The 24,779-nt window shown below is 38.9% G+C and overlaps 1 protein-coding gene and 1 long non-coding RNA gene across 2 annotated transcripts; one reads left to right on the top strand and one right to left on the bottom strand.

Moving 5' to 3' along the window:
* Positions 1-12,055: 12,055 nt before the first annotated feature.
* LOC117425212 (C-type lectin domain family 4 member E-like) lies at positions 12,056-22,693 on the top strand. The gene is made up of 5 exons (XM_059021960.1): positions 12,056-12,164; positions 12,960-13,091; positions 14,673-14,824; positions 15,058-15,206; positions 21,975-22,693. Exons 1-5 carry the CDS (start codon positions 12,056-12,058, stop codon positions 22,153-22,155), a joined length of 723 nt encoding a protein of 240 aa, XP_058877943.1. The 3' UTR covers positions 22,156-22,693.
* LOC131736757 (uncharacterized) lies at positions 13,347-14,426 on the bottom strand. Its single transcript, XR_009328346.1, has 2 exons — positions 14,259-14,426; positions 13,347-13,646 (listed from the first exon to the last, which is right to left on the bottom strand). It is a non-coding gene; the product is annotated as an uncharacterized LOC131736757 (long non-coding RNA).
* Positions 22,694-24,779: the final 2,086 nt, after the last annotated feature.

The raw sequence follows: 24,779 nt of genomic DNA, 5'->3' as shown, positions 1-24,779 counted from the left end.
ATTTCCTTTTTTGTTTTTAATCGGAAGTGTTCTAAACTGAATCTTTTTTTTTTTGCACAACAGTGTATTTGGTTATTGGATCTTCTGTTAAAAAAAAAAGATTGTTCTTTATTTTTCAAAAATAAAACGTCAACGCACTAATAAGGAATCAGGTTGCCAATTGCACCACTGTGACTCACCTTAAAAAAGTTACCATTTCCATCCTCTCCAAAAAAAAAAACCTGGCTACCCCACTGTTGACAGGGTTTATTATTTAAAAATACGTAATTGCGCAGTTTATTTCAAACTTTCAAAACTTAATAACATAACCAAAGAGTGTCTAAGACCTTTCACCGTTATATTTGTCCTCGTGTGAGACTTTTTCAGTCAGCGAAAATATGTGCTAAAAACAGTTAAAATGACAAAGACAGCTATGTTTGGAGTTTTTCTACAACAAAAATGCTAAACCACCAACGCCAGACATCAACAGAAACCGAACCTGACTCTTCTGTAGTTCAGAATGTTATTAACAGCACAAGAGTGTGACGATCCTTCCATTTCAGACACTCAGGTTAGTGCAGGTGCAGCTGTTTGTCGATAAGAGACCCTTGTCTGTAAAGAGTTGTTGCAGCTCTCTTGATTGTGACAATCTGGCGTAGAACTGTTTGTGATGAAAGATCTGGTAATGTTAGAAAGCTAGCTTAATGTTACATAAAAATGGTTAAAATCGGGCATCGGGTTTGAGCAGTTTTTTTTGGGGGGGGGGGGCTGTGCCACAGCAGTTTTTCAAGCCATGAGTCGCCAATGTGTTTGGTGGTCATCTTCCTAATGGTGAAAAAAGGAATTTTTTTTTAGTGACTGTAAGGGCAGGCCCTACAGCTACCACGCGGTAGGGATGGAACACACCGCAGTGGATTAATATATAGAGGCTGCAGAGCAGGCTAAACACACACGCGGTCTAGTCAGAGGCAAGACCGAGGCTGCAATGCACGCGTGGCCAAAGGCCAACGCAACGCGCGTCCTAAACAAATATATATATATATATATATATATATATATATATAACAAATATATAATACATTACAAAAAACCCCAAAACACACAATAACAATTATTAAATAATTATAGTAATAAGGAAAGACGAAGACCACGAGAATAAACAAAAACGCGATGCCGAAGCAAAGCGTGAAGGAACATATAATGTAATATAAAATTATACACAATTATATAAACCGAAAATACAAAATAATAATGAGTACAACTGAAATAAACTCGGAGAAGGGGCAAAAACCAGCTTCTCAAGCCTAAGCTTAATGAGTACAGTCAGTCGACAAGCTCTAATGACCTACCGCTACCAATGCTGAAGACAAAAGAGGAAGAGAGTCTCCGCGCGTTGCGTATAGTAAGCTCCCAGGGGGGCGGGCTTACGTGGCAGCTAGCGCAGAGGCCTATCGGCAGCTTTGCTATAAAGCTCAGCCAATCGCTACTGCCTGGCGGCAATGTCCCATACCTTGATGGTTATTTTCGACTTGAAAGGGAACCCCAAAATGCATTTTACACGAGACATTTTTCTCCTGTAAATGTCTCGAGTTAAAAAAAAAAAACTCGCATGGAAACCCCAGGAATGTCACTTGCACACGGCTTTTATAAAAATAATAAAAAAACAAGATCTGTTAAAAATAAAACCTAAGAAATACCTCATGTATACCCCATTATCATTAATCGCAGTTTGAAATAAAAAAAATAAAAGTATTAGTTTTCTTTTTTTCTTTCCAGATACCCATATTTATACATAAGCATTAGCAACATACATACTAATGAAAAACAATATCAAAAACGTATTTAAAACTCAAAAAAAGCATGCACAATTTAACCAACCGAAAAAGAAATATTTTTTCTTTTTTTCTGTCTACATACAGTTCTGTAGAAAAAGAAAAAAACAGCACTATACAGCCCTACCCAACATATTCTGCCGCCAAATCCCATTATCTTTCAACATTTCTTGAAAATACACATTTTACGTAGTTTTTTTAACACTATTACAGGAAGCGGAACAATATAAACACCGACTCTATCAGTGTTTCGGCGCTAACTGAGAGAAAACTGGTTTGGGAACCGGACTACTTAACAAAATGCTGGGCGCGATTAATGTAAGTTATTTTTAAACAACGTTAATTTAAATTCAGAAGGTGTTTACGGACACATTAACAAATAATTCAAACTTTTATGAAGCTTAAATCTATTTATCACTTTTCAACAATCATTTACAGTGGAGAGAAAGCTTTACACTCCCCCATATTTTACCATTGGTACCTCCCATTTCGCGCTTCGAGAACCCAAGGAAATTAACCCTATAAATTACGATGGATACTGTGCTTAACTTTAACACATTAAAACAGGTAACACGTTTTCTATTGAGTTTGAAACTGAACGCATCACAATGTTTGAAAAAGTATAGTTAATTTCACAAAAAAATAAAAAATAATAATAATAATAATAATAATAATAATAATAATAATAATAATAATAATAATAATAATAATAATGATCTTCCAGTGGATAAGGATTCACAGACTTGCTGGGTGTGTTGAGGAAGTGAGCCGCTCAGAGCAGCTCTGTGAAAGAACCCACTTAAGGGCATGTTCAGAGCCGCTCCCCCTGAGCAGCTCAGAGCTGCAGAGCGGATTTCAACTGTGATCACAGTGAGGGGAACAATTCTCACTCTGAGCCGCTCAGTTACTTCATGTCTCTGTAACACTTGCCTATATCCTGCTGTACAGCTGAAGTTAATGTGCTAATGTGTACAAACAATGAAAAAAGACTGGCCATTCTAAAGCAGTCTGTATCACACCTATTCATCTGTGTCACAGTAAGTGTATAGAGACGGCAGGGTTTGTGTGCAGCTGTTTGACAAAAGCACTCTGCATTTGCAGCCTCGCTACGTGCTGAAAAGAATGAAACCTTCAGATCCCCTTCAAATAAAAGAAGGATATACCAGAAACATAGCGCAGTTAAAAACTGCGTTTTTAACGAGCGAACAAAAATGAATGAAATGTCAGACATAATCTTCTTTACTAGCTAACAAGAGTGTATATATGCTCATTCAATCCTGCCGAGAATGCAGACCGGAGCTCAGCTGGGAACCCCCTCAGACCGAACGCCGATCGGGTAAATTTATTGAAAGACAGAAAAAGTTTAACAAACACAACAAAAACGTGAACGAAAAAAAAAAACTCCAATTCTGTAAACTAATACCGTGAACTACCAAATTAATTATAACGTGCACACAAACTCAATTTAAGTGTCAATTTGTACAGATTGGTAGTGCAGCCGGAGGAAAAAAAAGCTTCACTTCTCTACCCACTGTAGAGTAGACAAAACCTTATTCCAATAGCTTTGGTAAGGTAATGAGAATTATTTTAAAAAACACATTACAGTTGTAGCAGTGTGGAGTAGAGGTGAGGGCAGCAGTGTGGAGTAGTGGTTAGGGCTCTGGACTCTTGACCGGAGGGTCGTGGGTTCAATCCCAGGTGGGGGACACTGCTCCTGTACCTTTGAGCAAGGTACTTTACCTAGATTGCTCCAGTAAAAACCCAACTATATAAATGGGTAATTGTATGTAAAAATAATGTGATATCTTGTAACAAATGTAAGCCGCCCTGGATAAGGGCGTCGGCTAATAAATAAATAATAACAGTATCAAATTCAGTTCCCCATGAAATTCAGTGCCACCTGTTTGTTGTGCGCATGTGCTAAACACTCTTTGCGTGTCACAGCAGGTGCCCTGCTCATTTAATCAAAGCGGGTTACCGCCGATTTTGAATCTTCCGCGGATATGCGCAGATTGAAATGTAATATCTACGTTTCCTAAATAAACAAAGATTGAAATGTAATATATATATATTTCCTAAATAAACAGCACATATGAACACTGCGTTGCCCTTAATGTAACTCTTATATTAAGAAAACAAGGGAAACCGTATTTCATGAGGAACTGAATTTGATACGACACCAGCAATAATCCAAAACACAAACACCTGTTCTAAATAATTCAGTAAATAATAATATATATACGAAGCCATAAACCCGAAGTTTTATACAGCGGTATCGGCGCTATGCTTTAGTGCGAGGGCCCAGGTTCGTGCCCGCCCTCCGCCTGTGTGTGGATTGCCTCGCCCTGTGATGAGTTAACCAAGATCGCTACAATACATACGCAACACGTGTGTTTATTTATAATTATATTTTTTGTTTTTATATTCTGCGTTATGTATTATATTAGAGTGATTTATTATTAGTTGTGGGAAGCTGAGAGCGGACGAGAGTGATTAGTGTATTTCTAAAGAAAGCAAAACTTGTTTCCTGGCACCTGTACAAGATAGTGTTCGTGTTGAAGAGGTGGTGAGCCGGTCCCTTGTTTACTGGCACCTGTACAAGATAGTGTTCGTGTTGAAGAGGTGGTGAGCCTGTCCCTTGTTTGGACATTTTACTTTTGGTTAGGAAAAGTCCATTGCGGATTGCATTCAGTATTTTCTCTCTCTGTCTGTGCTCTCAGTTTCGTTCGATTAGTGCTGCCAGGTTTAACTCTGTACGGTATGTGTGTTGGATGTATTTTATTTTGTGCACGGCCGGCACTCTTGTTTTAAATGTGCATTACTTTTGGGAGTTGTTTTTAGATATATTTGTTAGTGAGGTATCCTTGAGGGGGCGGGTTATTAGTCTTATGGCTACTATAGTATGAGATTGCTTCTGCACGGCAACTGTTATTGTAAGTTAAGATTGCTGCTAATGTATACTGTTGCTGTTAACTTATATTATTGCTGCTAAAGCTGTTGTAGCTTAGTTTCAGCTGTTTATTTTTTATTTATATTTGAATCAGCACTGATTGTGAGTGTGAATGCACGTTTGTTATTTGAATTGTTTTGTTTATTATTTAATTTTCGTTTGAATATTAACTCACGGGATTAGCCGTGTTTCTTTTTGTTTTATTTATTATTGGAGTTTTTGTTTCTTGTTGTTTGTTTTGGGTTGAGCACAGGCAGTGGAAACTCATTACTCAAGCAAACAGTGATAATTGTACTGGTTTTGCCTATCTCTATACACCCTCAAGTATTTTATTGTGGACTGCCCAATAAGAGTTATAATTTTCTGTCTGTAATAAAAACTTATTGCTTTTTAATACTGTCTTAAATGTTAACCTATAGGTGGGGTTCAGGGGGCGGAGCTAGGCACCAACAACCTATCATCTGCTGTCATCAATTAAACCTACCTTATTTAAACATTAGTCACCTCTACCTCGCTGTCTTGTGTTTTTTCGTTTTTTGGCTTAAACCTAAGCGATATCAAGACCTATCTACATTTGCGTACCTCAATAATGGAGTACTTACAGCAGTTGTCGTCGGATTCTGAGGATTCCCAGGATTTTCTGTCATTAACAGATCATTCTCCTTCAGCTTCACTCCAGGGTCCATCCAGTCTCCGTTTTTTCTCGCCTTCTGCTATTTCAGTTACATCTGATCAGGCTCCTGATCAGGCTCTCGACCAGGTTCCAGTACAAATGCTGCCTACCGTTCCTGCCACCCAAACATCGAATCTGCGGCGATCCAAGCGTCTTCGGCCTCAGGACGCCCCTCCGGATCGATTGTTTTGGAAGTACTGGCCCATGAATAAATTGATAAAAACCCTCCTTAAAAATGGTAATGCGATTCCGGCAGGGAGTGATAGAGAGTCTCTTTTCATTCTCTATTGCAATTCAGTCTCAGCAGAACCAGTCTTTCCTCCGAAAAAACATAATCAGCCGCGCCCAGCCATTCAGCGTCCTAAAACAGACAGCAGGCAGTCTATTCCGGATCTAACCACCCCCACAACTAGCACCGCTAACCAGCAGCCAGCCATTGAAATCCAACATTCGCAAATATTCAACGAGATAAAATCATTTATGCAGCCTTTTTCCGATACTCTATCTTCGGTCAGTTCTCAACTGTCGGATCTAGAAAAAAGAGTGTCTGTTATGGAACAGGGAAAACAATCTACAGCGCAGCCATTAATTTCAGCATCAAATGCTGCAGCGCCGCCTACAGCTTCTTTCGGTCCAGCCCTAATTTCAGCCAGCGAAGCAGATCCTCCAATATACAACCTCGCTACTGCATCTACATACGGATCCTCCTCTCCAACTGCAGCGAGACGTCACACTATATCTCCACAAATCAGACGTATCATTCTCGAAGGAAAGGACATTAATCTTGTTTCACTATTAATGACGACTTCTGAATTCTTGGACCATAGAGTAGTCGATTGTGGAGAATTGGCGGTAACTCTAAAATCCAGAGATCCCAGACTGCTTAAAAATCTTACATTAGGGGAGTTTGTCCTTGCTTTCTCCATATTCAGAGATGTGTTATGCTCGGTATATGCTAACCGCAGAGCTGAATTGGAATCTTACGAATATTACATCGTGGAGCTGTCTGTCAGATACGGGGGGACTATGTTTTATGAGTATCATAAAGCATTCTCTGCAAAAGCAGCAGCGATATTGGCAGCAGATAATCACATCATCAATTGGGCAAAACCTGATCCAGATCTATTTAATAGAATTTTTGGTGGTTTAAGGGCTAATGCATGTGGGGTCTGCGCTTCAACAGCTCATTCAACAGCCCTCTGCCCTAAAGCTGCAATTGCATCAACTTTTAAAGCACCCGGTTTCGCCGCTAATTCATACAGATCTTCAGTAACTATTCCTATACATTCTTCAGCTCCCCTCGATCAATCTACAAGGAAAGACAAATACGGGCGCAGTATCAGATTTTCAGGAGGAAGACAAATCTGCAACAATTTCAATACTGGCTTCTGTTCGAATAGGCAATGCAATTTTATCCACATGTGCAGCAATTGCGGTGACGCTCACGCTAATACAATCTGCCCTTTAAAACGCAAGTGACTTTCCCCGATGCTCACCGTCTTTACTCCTATAAACATCCTGGCGTTATCAAGTAAATTACAGAATCATCCCGACAGTAACTTAATTAATTACCTGATCGACGGATTAAAAAATGGTTTTTCAACCGGTCTTACTCAAATTCCTTCTTCCTCGTTCCAAAGCAAAAATCTTTATTCCGCGACTCAAGATCCACAATCAGTGCAGTCTCTCATCGAAAAAGAAATTAAAAAAGGATTTATAGTCGGTCCATTTTTAGCTCCTCCTTTTCCAATATATAGAATTAATCCTATCGGCATTGCCACGAGGAAAATGTCAGGAAAAAAGCGTCTCATTATTGATTTATCAGCACCACGGGGGTCAAGCACCAGCAGCATTAACTCATTAATTCCCCAAGATCAATTTTCCCTGCATTACATCACTATTGCAGACGCAATACATTCAATTAAATTAGCAGGTCGTGGTTCCTGGTTAGCAAAAGCAGATATATCAGACGCATTTAAAGTAATGCCAATCCATCCTTCTCTCCGTCACCTGTTTGGTATATGCTGGGAAGGGAAGTTTTATTTTGCCACTCAATTGACTTTCGGCTGCCGTAGCAGCCCGAAGATATTTGATACCCTGTCGGAAGCATTATGCTGGATCCTTCTTAATGTCTATCATGTCCCGTTCTTGCTCCACTTGCTGGACGATTTTTTAGTAATTTCTCCTCCTTCAGATGCACCAGCAGAAGCGATTTCCAATCTTAAAAGCTTATTTTCTGAAGTTGGCGTTCCGCTTTCAGAAGAAAAATCAATCGGTCCCCTTCATTCTTTGGAATTCCTTGGAATCATTCTAGATACAGAAAAGTTTGAAGCCCGCCTGCCTGAGTCTAAACTTAACCATATTCGTTTGCTCATTCAGGATTTTCAGATCAGTAAAACAATTAAAAAACGGGCACTGCTTTCATTGCTGGGTTACTTTAATTTTGCAATACGTATCATTCCACAAGGGAGGACGTTTATATCTCGGCTGCTAGCGCTGGCATCAACAGCAAAAAATCTGGACTCCTATTTAAATATCTCTTCAGAAGCTAGGAAAGATATTAAAATGTGGTCTGTGCTTATTCAGCACTGGAACGGTCTCTCTATGTTTTATGATGATTTCATTTCAGCTCCTCACGATATGGCTTTATTTACTGATGCCTCATCTCTGGGATTCGGAGGTCTATTTAATAATCAATGGTTTTGCAGTACATGGCCTGAGGAAATCGAGAACATATCTCCTCATCTAAAATCCACAGCTCTGCTAGAGATATACCCAATAGTAGCAGCTGCCCAGCTATGGGGTCATCTCTGGTCTAAGAAATCAATACTGTTTTACTGTGATAATTCAACTACAGTGCATATTATAAATAAAGGACGTTCCTCCTCTGCTCTTATAATGCAATTGCTGCGGCGGCTAGTATGGATTTCAGTCTCTAATAACTTCCTAATACAAGCTCGCCACCTACCGGGCATTTTTAATAATGCAGCTGATGCTCTTTCCCGTTTACAGATTTCCAAATTCCACAGTTTGCTGCCCTCAGCTCTGCAATATCCAGCAGCAACGCCACAGTTCAATCAGCTGATTTTCAACTAAATCCAACTATTAATAAACTTCTTAATTCAGCTCAAGATTACATGGCATCAGCACTTGCCCCATCTACCAGATCCTCGTACTCTACAGGTTGGGCATGTTATGTAACTTTTTGTTTACAAAGCAGGATTAATCCTACTCCATTCAACCAGGACTGGATCATGGCGTTCATAGTGCATGCAAAGGACTCTCTACATCTGGCACCAGCTACAATCAGACTATATTTGTCAGGAATTCAGCATCAATTTCGCTTGATGTCCATCAATTCCCCAACTCTATTATCAATTTCAGCGGTTCGTCTCCTTTTACGAGGAATTTCCAAGTGCTCTCCGGCTCCTTCTTCTGCTCGCCTGCCTATTTCTATAGACATTCTCAGTAAATTGATTTCAATTCTCCGCCACGGCTGTTTTTCTCCATTTGATGATTTAACTATGGAAGTCATATGTCTAGCTGCATTTTTTTGGATTTTTGAGATGTTCTGAATATACAGTTCCTTCTATTGCCAGCTTTCCTACCCTAGGTATCCGCTGCAGTGACCTCAAGCTCATCCCAGATTCTCATTTCATCTTATTTCTTCGCATTTCAAAAACAGATCAACTGCGGCAAGGACAATGTATTCAGCTTTCTAAGATCAACTCTCCTCTGTGTCCCTTCACTTCCATGTTGAAGTACATTGCAGAACGCAAAGCCATTTCATCCTCCGACCCTTTGTTTATCAATTCAAGCCGGTCCATTGTATCAAGGCATTGGTTTTCAACACACCTTTCCACTGTGGTATCCAGAGCAGGTCTTCCTTCGCAATTCTACACTCCTCATTCTTTTAGAATAGGGGCAGCCACTTCAGCCGCAAAAGCCAACATTAACCAGCATTTAATTAAAAATATGGGGCGCTGGACTTCATCAGCAATTGAAAGTTATATTCGTTCTTCATCATCTGAAATATCCTCCGCACATCAGTCCATTGCTAGTATGTCCGGAGTGGGGACGACCTTTCTGCCTGAGCCACCAAAGATTTCCCCCTAAGAAATAAAATTAAAGAAAGGGGGGCTTTTTCTTTCCACTGTGCAGAGGGTCTTCACATAGTCATTAGGGTACAGTCTACTAACCCCTTTGTCACGTTAAGTGTTTGTTTTCTTTCGTCTAAATGTTTTCTCTTTTTCTTCTTTCTTATGCATTGGCGGTTCTCTCTTTTTCTTCATGTTGCGTCAGCGGGGAGCCGGGGGTCCATTTTTGGGGGGTTAGTGATTCCACTTTCTCCAACCCTTTGTTAAGCTCCGCTTCATTTACCTCATAGAGGAGGGTTCTCCATGAGTCAGAGGGGACCCCCGGCCAAACCCTTCCATCTGCATGTATGTTTCTTTTGGGATTCTTCTTTCAGGTCTGATGCCTTTATGTGAGGGTCCCCAAGCGGTGGCATCCCTCGTGTTTGTCAGGTCTCCTCAAAGACGGTGGCCCCTCTCCTGTTTGTCGGGTCTCCTCAGCGACGGAACCCCCCTTCTATTATGTTGGGCTTTGAAGAGGCGGAACACCATGCATTATATGTTTTAACAAATACTAACTTTATGTTTTCTTTCCGGTTCGCGAGCCTCTTCGTATGTCGGGTAACCTCAGAGACGGTGCCCCTCTTGGTATGTCGGGTCACCTCAAAGACGGTGGCCCCCCTCCTGTTTGTCGGGTCTCCTCAGCGACGGAACCCCCCTACTGTATATGTTGGGTCAGGAAGAGCCGGAACCTCTTTTGTGTTATCAATACTAATTCATGTTTTCTTTCCGGTTCGCGAGCCTCTTCGTACGTCGGGTAACCTCAGAGACGGTGCCCCTCTCGTATGTCGGGTCACCTCAAAGACGGTGGCCCCCCTCCTGTTTATCGTGTCTATCGATCAAGTAAATGTTGGGCCTGGAAGAGGCGGAGCCCCTCTCTCCATGTGTATATGTTTACTAACTCTGTCAATAAACACTATCAGGTGGCATAGCTCCGCCCCGTGAACTGGCATTTGTTCTATGGAGAGGACTCGCACTGAAACCCCCAATTAAAATAACTTGTGCTCTCTCTCTCTTGCTATATATATATATATATATATATATATATATATATATATATATATATATATATAATATCCCTTATTAACGTGTGTCTATTTAATAATTTTGGCACTAAAACCTGTGGAGTGCCATTTGTGCCAAAACTATCCAGCCGTTAGTTTGTCAATTTGTTTGTCAATTCATGAATTGGTCAATTTGTCCAGCAATTCGTCCATTAATTTCTCAATTCATAAACGTATTTCTTAATTCATCTAATAATGAATTAATTTGTCAATTCATTAATACGAAAGGCTTTCCAATCAACCAGACAAACTTCCCAACAAACAGACAAACTTCCAACTGTCAATCTCGCACTGTGCTGAAAACACTGCAACCTTTCTAGCCAATGGGAGCACACACTAATATTTTAATCTGATTTTCAATAGAGACTTGCGTCTCACTGCGCGAAGCATTGTGGTATATAGAGAGTTAGGCAAAAAGATTCTATGGAGAGTCAATGCAGGCGTACGAAATGTTGCTGGTTTTTGCCATGTTAAAAAAATGCATAAAACTTTTGAAGTAGTTTTCAAATTTGCCCAAGGCCTTTCGAAGAAAACGGCAACATTAGCAAATTATGACAATACGTAGTTATTATGAAAAATGCTATTTTCGGAGTACTGTCCCGTTCGTTGGCACAGAAACATCGCTCTAAAGAAACGTATTGATTAAATCATTTAACAGTCTGGTAACACCGGTTACTTTAGAAATACATAACATAAAATATTATCAAGACACAGCAATATAGTACAGTAAACAAACTACCAGCATTTTTTTTAACATGGTGAAAACCAGCAACATTTCTTACGCCTGCATTAACTCTCCATAGATTATTTTTTTTGCCTAACTCTCTATATACCACAATGCTCAGCGGAGTGAGACGGAAGTCTCTATTGAAAATCAGCGGAGTCGAGTATCTTGTTAAGAGAATATCTTTTGAAACGCCCTTCTAAATATTATTGGCTGAAGCAGTTTTGAGTGAGGCTGGATTTTCATTGGTTAAAGTATTAGTGTGTGCTCCCATTGGCTAGAAAGGTTGTAGTATTTTCAGCACAGTGCGAGATTGACAGTTGGGAGTTTGTCTGTTTGTTTAGAAGTTTGTCTGGTTGATTGGAAATTTGCAGGTCCATACAGCCTTTCGTATTAATGAATTGACAAATTAATTAATTATTAGATTAATTAACAAATACGTTTATGAATTAGTGTATGAATTGACAAATTTATGGAAGAATTGCTGGATAAATTGACCAATTCACGAATTGACAAACAAATTGACAAATTATCAAACTAACGACTGGATAGTTTTGGCACAAATGGCGCTCCATAACAAACTCCAGTTGGCTACAAAACACTGTGAAAAAGTTTATTAATGCCTCTCATACATATATATCAAGCAATAATTGATCAGTAATATAGTTGACTGGTGCTAAGCCACCTCCCCATGGTCCTAATGTCCCACCTGCTACACATTGCAGTTTCTAACTTCCGGACCAAGAACCTCGAACTCCAATCCCAGTATTCGGAACTGGAAAAGAACCTCACCAACATCTCTGCCACTGGTGAGTGCTGATTCAGTTTCTATTCAATCTTGATTTAACGTCAAATCTAAAGTAATTGATTTCATGTTAGCATTTTATTTTGTACTATTTTTTGTTCAGAGCTACTAGATTATTATAGGACAGTAGCCACTGAACACAATGAAAAGCAGCCAGTACATACAGTACATGGTAATATTAAGGTGGTGATAACATACAAGAGGCTTTATAATATTGAAATCTTCAAACAATAATCATGGCTGTGGGATTTTCTTTATGAAAATCTGCTTGACTTCCACAGAAATGCAAAAGTTGACCTATATTACAAGTTTCAGGATTTGGGGAATGGAGTAAAAAAAAAAAAAAAAAAGAATTCAGCAGAATCTTTTCAGAAGCATTTTCCTGACAGCATGGCAATGAATGATCTAATTAGATACAACAACAGAGAAATGATACAGAACAAGTATAACTGGATATTAAACCTGGAAGATACTTTATTAGGAAAATATTGACAATATCAAGTGTCTCTTTAACTGAGTTGTTTGAAGAATGTTTTTCAAGTCAGTTTCGATGGATTAAAGGTTTGTTCAAGACTGATTGGTTTCTTTAACTGTCATCTAAAATGGTTCTGAGAAACTATCGAATCAAAAGAGACCCCAGAACCAGCAAATATGAAGTCTGTATCTAAGAAGGCTGGGGCAATGGTTTATTAAACAGATACCTAAGCATTAACTAAATACCGTCCTGTGTCAATTATTGCTCAGTGTCACAGTAAGCTTGTGTGTGCAGCTGTCTGAACAAAAGCGCTCTCCATTGCAGTTTCTAACTTGACCGTGGAGAGAAAACAAATCCAATATCGGTATTCAGAACTGGAGAAGAACTACAGCAACATCTCAGAGAAATACTCAGCACTGGACCAGTACTGTCCAGTCACAGACAACTCTTCCAAGGGTGAGTGGGTCCTTATTTCAAGGGGTGTGATTGGTGGGCTGGTCCATTCATGTCTTTGTAAGTGTAACACAGTACTTAACCTTTTAAAGGTAAGCAACGGTTCTAATAGAAGTATCAAATCCTTATCTGAATCTTAGGTTCAAAGGAGGCTGGTTATCTAGTCCAGTTGTACCCTATGGGTTCAATGCTCAAGGAAAAAAAATAATATATAGAATGGTTAGAAAACAATCCAAATGAACAACGGGACTCATGTGATCAGTTGGCCAAAACTTTTCTTTGTATTTCAATACAGTTTCAAAAAAAAATACAATGCACAATAACAGTAGAATTGAGATCTCAATAAAATAAAAATAAAGTATAAAAAAAAAAAAAAAAAATAGTCTTTGTGCACTTTATTCAACTTTTCCTACCACCCGCCAAGTTGGAGCAGTGTTGGTTTTCAAGGTTTGTCCTTGCTCATAAAGCAGGAATGACACTGAAGACAGTCGAAGTTGGCCGAAGTTGTAGCAGTCAAACCTCTGGGATCTTCTTAAATCTCAAAAACAAAAAACCAGCCTGTACAAAATTGTACAGGACAATTTATTTAATGCAGATCACTTTAACCGGTTAATACATCATCAATCCATATCAAACAAATCACATTCATTTTGTTACTATTATTCAGAACAAAAGATAAAAAACTACAATCTTTCTGCAACTTATTTAAAAGTTAACTTTTTTTTTTAAAATCTTATTTTTTTCATTATATACATACATTTATATATGTATATTCCTGAAGGCATAAAACATATGTAGTATACATCCTCAAAAAGACAAAATTATAAAAAATGCATTCCGCTGCATTTTTATTATTTATCTTAAGCAAGAACCAAAAAATAACAGCAATCTGCACTCAGCAAAAAACTACCAATACACAAATAATATCGTTTGCAATATCCTTTATTTTTTCTTTACAAAAAACTTTACTGTATCTAGTTACATGGTACTGTGTGCATTTTACGTACATTCTTAAATAAAAAATTCAGAAAAAAATAATACAAGTTTTCCCTTGTTTCTTTTCATTTACTTATATCTTTTATAATATCCTGACTGTTTTTAATATTTAATCTTTTCGTTGCTAGCGATACTACATACAGAGAAAAAACACATGCGGTAAACATAACTCACCAGGATTCTCTATTTTCTTTTTTATCAGACAAAAAACCATTCGAACTTGGCTCAGTTTCAGTATCCCCGATCTCTCTGGTACTCTATTTCCTATAATCTTGAAGAATTACTTAATATTTTTCTTGTTATTTTAATCTCTAGGCCGCCTTCTTGTCTTTCCTGCTTACCACGCGCTAAGGAATGGGAAGTGAAAAAAAGTTCTAGACGTTTCTTTCTATAAGGGACCATAAATAAAGTACGGACTGCAATGAAAACTCTGGTTACTTAGGGATCATCTCACAAGCACAAAATAACCTGGGTTACATAAGTAATGGCCTTCTTCAAGTCTATAGCTCGAGATGCTTCAGTCCATAATGAATCGTTCATTTAGATCAAACCTGTACATCATCACTGCTTCCTTCTCTCATTGAGCAGAGCGAGTCTGTAAAGCCTGTCCACAGAACTGGGAGCAGTTCAATGGCAAGTGTTACTACTTCTCCACTGATAGAATGAACTGGAATTCCAGCCGTCATAACTGCACATCACTGGGGGGGCACCTGGTGATTATAGAGAGCGATGGAGAGCAGGTACGACTATCTTCTTTACAATGTTAGATTTTCAATACACATTTCTGTTGCTCTCTTCACTGATAGCTAACACTGGAGTAGTATGTAGGATAGTAATGTGCAGAATAGTTATTTCACCCAGAAGCAAACATTGTTCAAATAAAACTGAGCTTTCACTTTCAAACACTTGCCACTAGATGGCAGACTACAGGCTCAGACACAGCTCAACTGATAGAGGTTTGTTTTCTGTTCAGAGATTCCTATCGGATAAGGCTTTGATCATCACACAAGGAGCTTACAGGTATGAAGATAAATCCTACTGGATCGGCCTGACTGACGCTGTTACTGAAGGAACCTGGCTCTGGGTGGACGGCACTCCTCTCATTGGCAATGTCCAAGCAAAGTAAGAGCTTCAACCTCATTCTGAAATCACTGCTGAGGATTAATAGGATAAACCATGTTCTAAAGCAGTGGTTCTCAAACTTTTTTGTTCGAGGACCACCTGAATATATATATATATATATATATATATATATATATATATATATAAAAATTTATATATTTATCTTGGCAGACCACACAATAAACAGTACAGCTGACTGAAAATAAGCACATAAAAACAACCAACAAACTATAATACTAAGAATAACCGTAGACTTCGCTGTATTTGTTTCAATGCGACGGGTGGGCCTGTTTCTGTGTGAAGTTATTTTAAAGTTTTAAGAATGGTTTTAGTTTACTTTTCATAACATGAATTTACCGAGAGGGGCAAAAAAATTGATTGTTTTACAACAGATTTGTGTGGATTAATAATGTACACCCATGAGGTACCAGCACAGTTGGAGCTACGAATCTCCGGCTATAATTTTTATTTATAAAACGAATGTTAGGATGTTGCACGCTGATTGGCTGATTATCGTACAGTTATACTGTACAATGGCCAAACATATTTTTGCCAAAGCACAGTTCAATTAATAAATTATCAACACACAGCATATTAAACTCACAATAAATATACATATTGTTGTGAGAGGTCTTTTTAAAGTTTTTAAAAGGAGTAACTTTCCTTTCGTCAAATTTGATCTTTTCGGAGGCTTGACAGTGGACAAGTGGCTAGAATTGTAAGAAAAAATACAAAGCAAGGAGACAAAGATTTAACAAGTCAACAACTTAATGAAATCGAAGAAAACAAAAATGCTTGGGCAGCTGGTGTTTTTATTGATTTGAAGAAACATAAAGAAATGGTAAATTGACTTAAAAACAGCTTGTCTTGAAAATCTAAACTGTTACGATAATTTATGCTTCAATGCGTAATTCGACTAGTCAAGAGTACTCATTTTTGTTATTTTAGGCTGTTAGTGACCAAGCATTTAAAAGGCCAGTAATGTATTTCTGTATTGGCTTCTCCAGGTCAGCTGTGGTACGGTGTGGATAATGAACTTTGTCTTTGCCTCCTTTTCTGTATCTTTTCATTATCAACAAAAATACATGATTGCCATTTTTAAATGCTTCGTCATTAACAAGGCAAACATTGGTGGAGTTTCCATGCAGTTTTTTTTTTTTTAGCTGAAGACATTTACAGGAGAAAAATGTCTCGTGTAAAATGCATTTTTGGGTTTCCATTCGCTCAGTTTATTTTACTCGAGTAAACTGGGCTTTTCACCCGACGTCATGCAAATGAAGGGGGAAAGGTGGGTGTTGATATGTAAATTAGCTATGCGTAAAGTACTCATGCTGTTTTTGAAGATTACTAGTGAAATTTTGTGAGAAATGGTACACGAGTGAATCTAAGATGCTGTAATAAATCAAAATACCTTGTGCCTGGTTGGTTAAAAATGTGTTTTACTGTTCTTGCCCAAATTGTTTTTCAAATGTCATTAGTGGGGTGTCATGTCATTAGTAGTGAATACTGTTTCAACTAATTTATCTTTCAACTCATTCATTAAGAATGAACTCGGAGGTATAAAATGAAACTGACCAGCAGGTATTGCAGATCACCATGGCTGAAAACCGGCAGAGGCGTTATATATATATATATATATATATATATATATAATATATATATACACAGACGTGCTCAAATTTGTTGGTACCCCTCCACAAAAAACGAAGAATGCACAATTTTCTCTGAAATAACTTGAAACTGACAAAAGTAATTGGCATCCACCATTATTTATTCCATATTTAATAGAAATCAAACTTTGCTTTTGATTTTTTATTCAACATAATATTGTAAATAATAAAACAAATGAAAATGGCATGGACAAAAATGATGGGACCGCTAACCTAATATTTTGTTGCACAACCTTTAGAGGCAATCACTGCAATCAAACGTTTTCTGTAGCTCTCAATGAGACTTCTGCACCTGTTAACAGGTAGTTTGGCCCACTCTTCCTGAGAAAACCGCTCCAGCTGTCTCAGGTTTGATGGGTGCCTTCTCCAGACTGCAAGTTTCAGCTCTTTCCATAGATGTTCGATAGGATTCAGATCAAGACTCATAAAAGGCCACTTCAGAATAGTCCAATGTTTTGTTCTTATCCATTCTTGGGTGCTTTTAGCTGTGTGTTTTGGGTCATTATCCTGTTGGAGGGCCCATGACCTGCGACTGAGACAGAGTTTTCTGACATTGGGCAGTACGTTTCGCTCCAGAATGCCTTGATAGTCTTGAGATTTCATTGTGCCCTGCACAGATTCAAGGCACCCTTGTCCAAGCGCAGCAAAGCAGCCCCAAAACATAACCGAGCCTCCTCCATGTTTCACTGTAGGTATGGTGTTCTTTTCTTTGAAAGCTTCATTTTTTCGTCTGTGAACATAGAGCTGATGTGACTTGCCAAAAAGCTCCAGTTTTGACTCATCTATCCAAAGGACATTCTCCCAGAAGTATTGTGGCTTGTCAATATGCATTTTAGCAAATTCCAGTCTGGCTTTTTTATGTTTTTCTTTCAAAAGTGGAGTCCTCCTGGGTCTTCTTCCATGGAGCCCACTTTCGCTCAAAAAGCGACGGATAGTGCGATCAGAAACTGACGTACCTTCACCTTGGAGTTCAGCTTGTATCTCTTTGGCAGTTATCCTTGGTTCTTTTTCTACCATTCGCACTATCCTTCTGATCAATCTGGGGTCGATTTTCAATCTTGCGGCTGCGCCCAGGGAGGTTGGCTACAGTTCCATGGACCTTAGACTTCTTAATAATATTTGCAACTGTTGTCACAGGAACATCAAGCTGCTTGGAGATGGTCTTGTAGCCTTTACCTTTACCATGCTTGTCTATTATTTTCTTTCTGATCTCCTCAGACAACTCTCTCCTTTGCTTTCTCTGGTCTATGTTCAGTGTGGTGCACACAATGATACCAAACAGCACAGTGACTACTTTTCTCCATTTAAATAGGCTGAATGACTGATTACAAGATTGGAGACATGTGTGATACTAATTAAAGAAACTAATTAGTTTGAAATATCACTATAATCCAATTATTTATTATCTTTTCTAAGGGGTACCAACAAATGTGTCCAGGCCATTTTAGAATATCTTTGTAGAATAAGCAATAATTCATCTCTTTTCACAGCTTCTTTGCTTTATTCTAATGTATATCAAGTATACATGATAAAATAGCTTTTAATTTAATCACTTTTCAGGAGGAATGAAGCATTATTTCAATGAGCTGTAAGGGTACCAACAAATTTGAGCACATCTGTATATATATATATATATATATATATATATATATATATATATATATATATATATATATATATATATATATATATATATATAAATTTCCTTTTCATTCGGAAGTACAGCATATAGGGGATCAGGTGATGCTGCGTTTACTACACTGGTGTAGAAACCCTACCCGTCCGGACAGCTGACAGCTGCTGAGGAAGCATTCAACACCACGCTTGGGCAAATACGTGTAGAGGGCACTTGAAAGGGAGGTGGCAGATACTGATGAAATGGACTGAAGTGCATTAGTTCATTCCCAAAATTGCACAAACTCTGTCAACAACAAAATGAGGTGTTCAGGAATCAGTTGCTGCCTGTGTGAGACAAACAGGGGGAAGGTTACCAGTGTTGCCAAGTCTTATGAGAAAAAAAAGCGGCACTGCCTTTCAAAACAAGCCCAAAACAAGCAGAGCCATGTTAGAGTATGGGTGTGTATGCAAAATCCAACTCGCGACTCTCAAAAAACAAGCCCAATCCTGCTTATTATAAAGCGGACTTGGCAACTGGGAAGGTTACCTCAGCCACCAGTTTCAATTGGACAGCAGCGATCTGAGAAGGCTCTGTGCCGTCAGAGACTCTCTCCTTTCTTTTAAATTGTGCTGGGTTTGCTGTTGTGATAAATATTAATAATGAAAACAAATAAAACATAATCAATACACTCATTTGCAATTTTATTTGGTCAGTTCTGAGAGGGCATCAACAACTTGTTGGATGTTGTTGCGCTGTTTTGGGCAATCGAGCTGGCTCATGACATCCAGTTCACCAACTATATTTATTAACATGGAGGGCAGACGCGCATTGTCTTTGGACATAGCTGAGATCAAAAAAAGGATGGGAATTAATTCAGTTAGACATTTAAGCAGCTCACTTGCTGATCGTGTTTAACTTTAGTGTAGTTTTTACAGCAAGGGTGTTCTCAAACAGCTGTTTTAATACTATAACATGGGCATAACACAGTTCATGGTAAGTGGTTTTATACAGAACTGTAAACCCACAAGAGATATACAACGTGACAGTCCAGACACAGCAAAAAAACAATAACAAAAAAAGCCGCCCGCATTATCATTAAGGTGAACTACACCACTGCTAACCATAAAACCACCCATCAGCCACTACTTTCCGTCGTCTTGGAATCCACTGTAACAACTGACCTGCTCCCTTCCAATATTTATGGTTAAGGATAAACACGCTTATTAACATTTACACGTGAAATGCGGGATTCCATGCGAAACTGGCTGTGGATTTTCCCATGTGTTTCGTCATTTACACAAGTAAATGAGATTTACCTTATCCCTCTCTTTGGCCATTTTTTTTCCGGCCACAAACCTGATTTACACAAGTAATTCTCCCAAACGTGCACGCGCATCGCCATTTCACGTGTAAATTGCCCCCCATGGAAACCCCATGATTATGGATTATGTCAGCTCTGTTTACGGAGCGATTGAGACCAGTACAGAGGCTTCATTCATTTGAATTAATTACAATAAATGGAAACATTGAAAACCTCCAGTTTAATGTTTACAACAGATATAACCTCAAGTCTCCAAAGCAGAAGGATATATGATAAAAAAATTTTGAACAATAAAAAACACTTTATTTATTTATTATATCTGGTTTATAAGCGGGATAACACTCCAGAGCTTGTGTGTTGTGTTGCTTCGCTTCATGCCTCCAAACCAAATACAGCAGTATGTTAATGCAACACAACACACTCCCTGTCGTGTGTTATCCCTTACTTTACAAGCTGCTGTGTTGGGTGCACGTGAGTGCAATACATGAAAACTCCCTTGTAATGAAGACATTTTAGATACTCCAAAACTATAGATGATGGAGAGTTTAGACCTTGTTTTTTAATTTGGAGATATTCTCCATGAATGCATTTTCTTCCTGCTTCTGTAGCTGAGTTTTTAAGCTTTCAAATTTGGGGTTTGCAAGGGGATCTATAAAACTGTGCTGATGCTTCCTTTCCGTAATTATGAAACCTTTCCACTGACCACCTGAATAGAGCCTGCGGACCACAGATTGAGAACCACTGTTCTAAAGAAACTGACAATAAAGCTACTGGGGAGACAACCACTAAATGACAACAAAACAGAAGTAATGCTGCTTGGCTATCCCTCACAATTGAGAAACATTGATTGTTTTAGTATGGTGACTGATGGGCTGGAAGTTAAATCTAGTTCTGAAGTTGGGAATCTGGGTGTGGTTTTCGACCCTAGTTTAAGCTTTGAGTCTCATATCCACAATGTCATGACGGTGTCCTTTCTTCATTTCCGGAACAAGGCCTGTCTGCACCCTATCTTCCCCATGCCCATGCAGAGAGGCTGGTGCACGTCTGTTTCTTCCAGGCTTAATTATTGTAATGCTTTACTTGCTGGTGCTTCCAAGGCTGCTATTGGTAGGCTGCAATACATTCAGAACTCTGCCGCTCACATTTGAACTGGCTCCAAATTGGGGGCTCATATTACACCAGTTCTTGCCTCTCTGCATTGGCTGCCGGTTAAGAGCAGGATTGATTTAAAAATGTTACTGCTAACTTATAAGGTTCTAAATGGTTTGGCCCCAGATTACATTTCTGAATTGTTAACAAGGTACCTTCCCACTCGTAACCTTTGAATCAGGGCCTGTCAAGGATTCCGGAGGCTAAGCTTCGTTCTGTGGGTGACGGGGCTTTTTGCTGTTATGCGTCTAGGCTTTGGAATAAACTTCCGCAGGTGATCAAGGACGCTAATACTGTTTATGCTTTTAAAAAATAACTACACGCATATCTATGTACAGGCATTTCATCATGGTTAGGCTTCACTGTGCAATGTTTTATTTTATAATACGTTTTATTTTTAACAGTATGCTGTGCATTTGTTGTTTATACTATGTTTCGTTGTTCTTAGTGTTATTGTTGCATTTAGGCACTGGACAAAATAATTATTCTATTATATTAACACAGTGTGCTTCCTTTAATACAACAAACTGCCCTCCTTAGTGTCCCCTAACATGAGAGCACTAAGATGTACCATAGCAAGTGTAATACAGCACAGTGAAAGCATGGTAAAGCATAGGTAGGCATTGTAAAGACCACAGAGGTATGGTAAAGCATATTAAAAATCATGGCAAGCCTTGGTAAAGTATAGTTAATGCATAGCATAACCATGGGAAAACTGCAAAATGACAGTGCAGGTTTACTGTGGGGAACTTTTAAAAAGCAAACAGCATTGATTAAGTGCTGCAGTGAAACTGGGTCCTATTCACAAAGCTCAAGCTTTTTGATTCAACTGTATTTTTATATTTGTTTAAGAAGCCAATAACAGGCTAGGGATGTATCTTTAATGTCAAATGGTTTAAAAAAAGAAAAAATCACTTTCACTAAGTGCTGATTAAGTGTTGCAGTGAAACAGTGAGCATGTCCAGGTTAGTGCTGTGATACTGACTGGCATTGCTCCTCATCTCTTTCAGATTCTGGGGCACAAGGACACATGATGGTGGTAAAGAGCCTGATAACTATAAGAGAGACGACCCCGCTGGTGAAGACTGTGCACGACTAGAAACAAAGAAGAATTCCTATGCGATCTGGTTTGATTCTTCATGCAAAAATCTATATAAAAGGATTTGTGAAACTAAGGCATTGATAGCCTAAGAGGATAATCAGGAAAAAAATGAAACTAAGGTTAGTGAAGCACAAAGAGAGACTAGAAAGAATAGAAGAAACTCAGTTCAGATAGACAAGCATGCAGGTCATCCCCCAACATTACCATATTAACCATTTGATTCCACATTATGAAAAAGCAGAGATAACAATGAGCTGCTGGTGGTTTGTACTGAATGAAGTCTGGCCTTCAGAACAGAATTGCATTGTTTGTTCAGAAACAATAAGAATCTCACAATATGAAAGAGCAGCTGAGATATAAAACTGATCTCAGGTATTATTATTATTATTTGTTTATTTAGCAGACGCCTTTATCCAAGGCGACTTACAGAGACTAGGGTGTGTGAACTATGCATCAGCTGCAGAGTCACTTACAATTATGTCTCACCCGAAAGACAGAGCACAAGGAGGTTAAGTGACTTGCTCACGGTCACACAATGAGTCAGTGGCTGAGGTGGGATTTCAACCGGGGACCTCCTGGTTACAAACCCTTTTCTTTAACCACTGGACCACACAGCCTCCTACAAGTAGTTTTTGCAACATGAACAGAAAGGTCAGTGTTTATTTAAAACCACTGCACACACGCACCCAGGGGACTCCCTAACCCTGATCTCCTGTAAAATAAATAAATATTGGATTTACCCAAATATAATGTGAAAGTTCTCTGGGAGGCTAGGAACAGTTATCATGTTCACCATGTAGAGTGGGACAGACAGAAAGACACGATCAGTGCAGAAAGCTCCACATCTTAACAACAAGATTGGGAATCAAAGGCTTAATCATAATGATGGGGAGATTCAACCTGATTCCTCACAGGGTGGGGCCAGCCCTACCTAACTGATAGAAGCACACCCCCACAAACAGTCTGGATCAGCACACTGATGAAGGCACCAGCCGAAACAATGATCTACTTGACAACTCCCACTGTCTAAATAACACACGATCATCAGGTGTGGAAAACAAGATTGTGAATGGCAGCCATGTGAATTCAATGCACGCTGATTGCACATCATTTAGGTCTTCATAATTGCCTATTGAAGTCAGGGATGAAAACCTCTGAAATAAAAACCATATTCAAAAAAGGTTTGTCTGTTTCTTTTGAGTTTGTCTCCCTCTATTGGCTCAAAGAGGGATGACTAACAGTCACAGTGGATCCAGACAGTATTCCTGCTGTCCTGCTGACCATGTCTAAACTGTATCTGAGGGCTCTGCTCTGAGCTACAATGGAGCAACCCACTTGAACAACTACTTCAGCAGATTAGTATTATCATTTTATATCCCTGTACTGCACAGCTACCCATTATAAAAGTCATTTTGCAGTTTCCTGTGCTATAGCAGACTTGTGCTGGTTAGCCATTGTTTTTACAACACTTTACAATACATATCTGTGTTTCACCTGCTCACCTTTGCTTTACCATGATTGTGCTGTGCTTTAAACATGCTTTATATTTTGCTGTGCTTCTACCCAGGTATACCACACACTTTTACATGGAAGACAATGATCATTATATAGATCTTGAATATTATGGCTCACTCCATTTGACTACAGCTCCCATCATCCCTCACCGGTACTGCTGGTGATGAGGCATGATGGGAGCTGTAGGCACTGTATTGAATATGCAGCCTTCTGTCTTTCCCCATATTTAAGGTTGTTACCTCACAAGCCTGTATTGATAAAATGTGCATTATAGGGTTTTTATCAATGTAAACAAATGAGAAAAAGGAGAGCTCCTGTTCCTCTTCCCTAAGTTTCCATTTGTGTTTTTCTTCCCTGACCTGAAGCAGAGCTCCCTGTATATACAGCGTTCCTATCATACCCCCTTGCTGCTACAGGGAGCAGCAGGTGAATGGCTGGCTGTCTGTCTAGTTCACAGAAACCAGAAAGCTTGCATTGTTACTGATAAAGCAGAGTGCACACACAAAAGACCAAACTATGGAAGAATGTGATAAATATTCAGCCAGATTGTAGTGTCAAATTAAACAAGATTATGAGATGCAGGTTTCAGTGTAATGTCTTAATAAGAACATAAGAACATAAGAAAGTTTACAAACGAGAGGAGGCCATTCAGCCCATCTTGCTCGTTTGGTTGTTAGTAGCTTATTGATCCCAGAATCTCATCAAGCAGCTTCTTGAAGGATCCCAGGGTGTCAGCTTCAACAACATTACTGGGGAGTTGGTTCCAGACCCTCACAATTCTCTGTGTAAAAAAGTGCCTCCTATTTTTCTGTTCTGAATGCCCCTTTATCTAATCTCCATTTATGACCCCTGGTCCTTTTTTCTTTTTTCAAGTCAAAGAAGTCCCCCGGGTTGACACTGTCTATACCTTTTAGGATTTTGAATGTTTGAATCAGATCGCCGCGTAGTCTTCTTTGTTCAAGACTGAATAGATTCAATTCTTTTAGCCTGTCTGCATACGACATGCCTTTTAAACCTGGGATAATTCTGGTTGCTCTTCTTTGCACTCTTTCTAGAGCAGCAATATCCTTTTTGTAACGAGGTGACCAGAACTGAACACAATATTCTAGGTGAGGTCTTACTAATGCATTGTAGAGTTTTAACATTACTTCCCTTGATTTAAATTCAACACTTCTCACAATATATCCAAGCATCTTGT

This window comes from Acipenser ruthenus, unplaced genomic scaffold, assembly GCF_902713425.1.
Source record: "Acipenser ruthenus unplaced genomic scaffold, fAciRut3.2 maternal haplotype, whole genome shotgun sequence".
Lineage (NCBI taxonomy): Eukaryota > Metazoa > Chordata > Actinopteri > Acipenseriformes > Acipenseridae > Acipenser > Acipenser ruthenus.
This window is presented reverse-complemented; position numbering and strand designations above follow the sequence as displayed.

What these genes read in the sequence shown, in the direction of transcription:
- LOC117425212 (XM_059021960.1), top strand. Translation starts at nt 12,056, where the DNA reads ATGTCCCACCTGCTACACATTGCAGTTTCTAACTTCCGGACCAAGAAC. An exon ending in CACAGACAACTCTTCCAAGG is followed by an intron (nt 13,092 to 14,672) that starts GTGAGTGGGTCC and finishes CTCATTGAGCAG; the next exon opens with AGCGAGTCTGTAAAGCCTGT. An exon ending in TAGAGAGCGATGGAGAGCAG is followed by an intron (nt 14,825 to 15,057) that starts GTACGACTATCT and finishes TTTTCTGTTCAG; the next exon opens with AGATTCCTATCGGATAAGGC.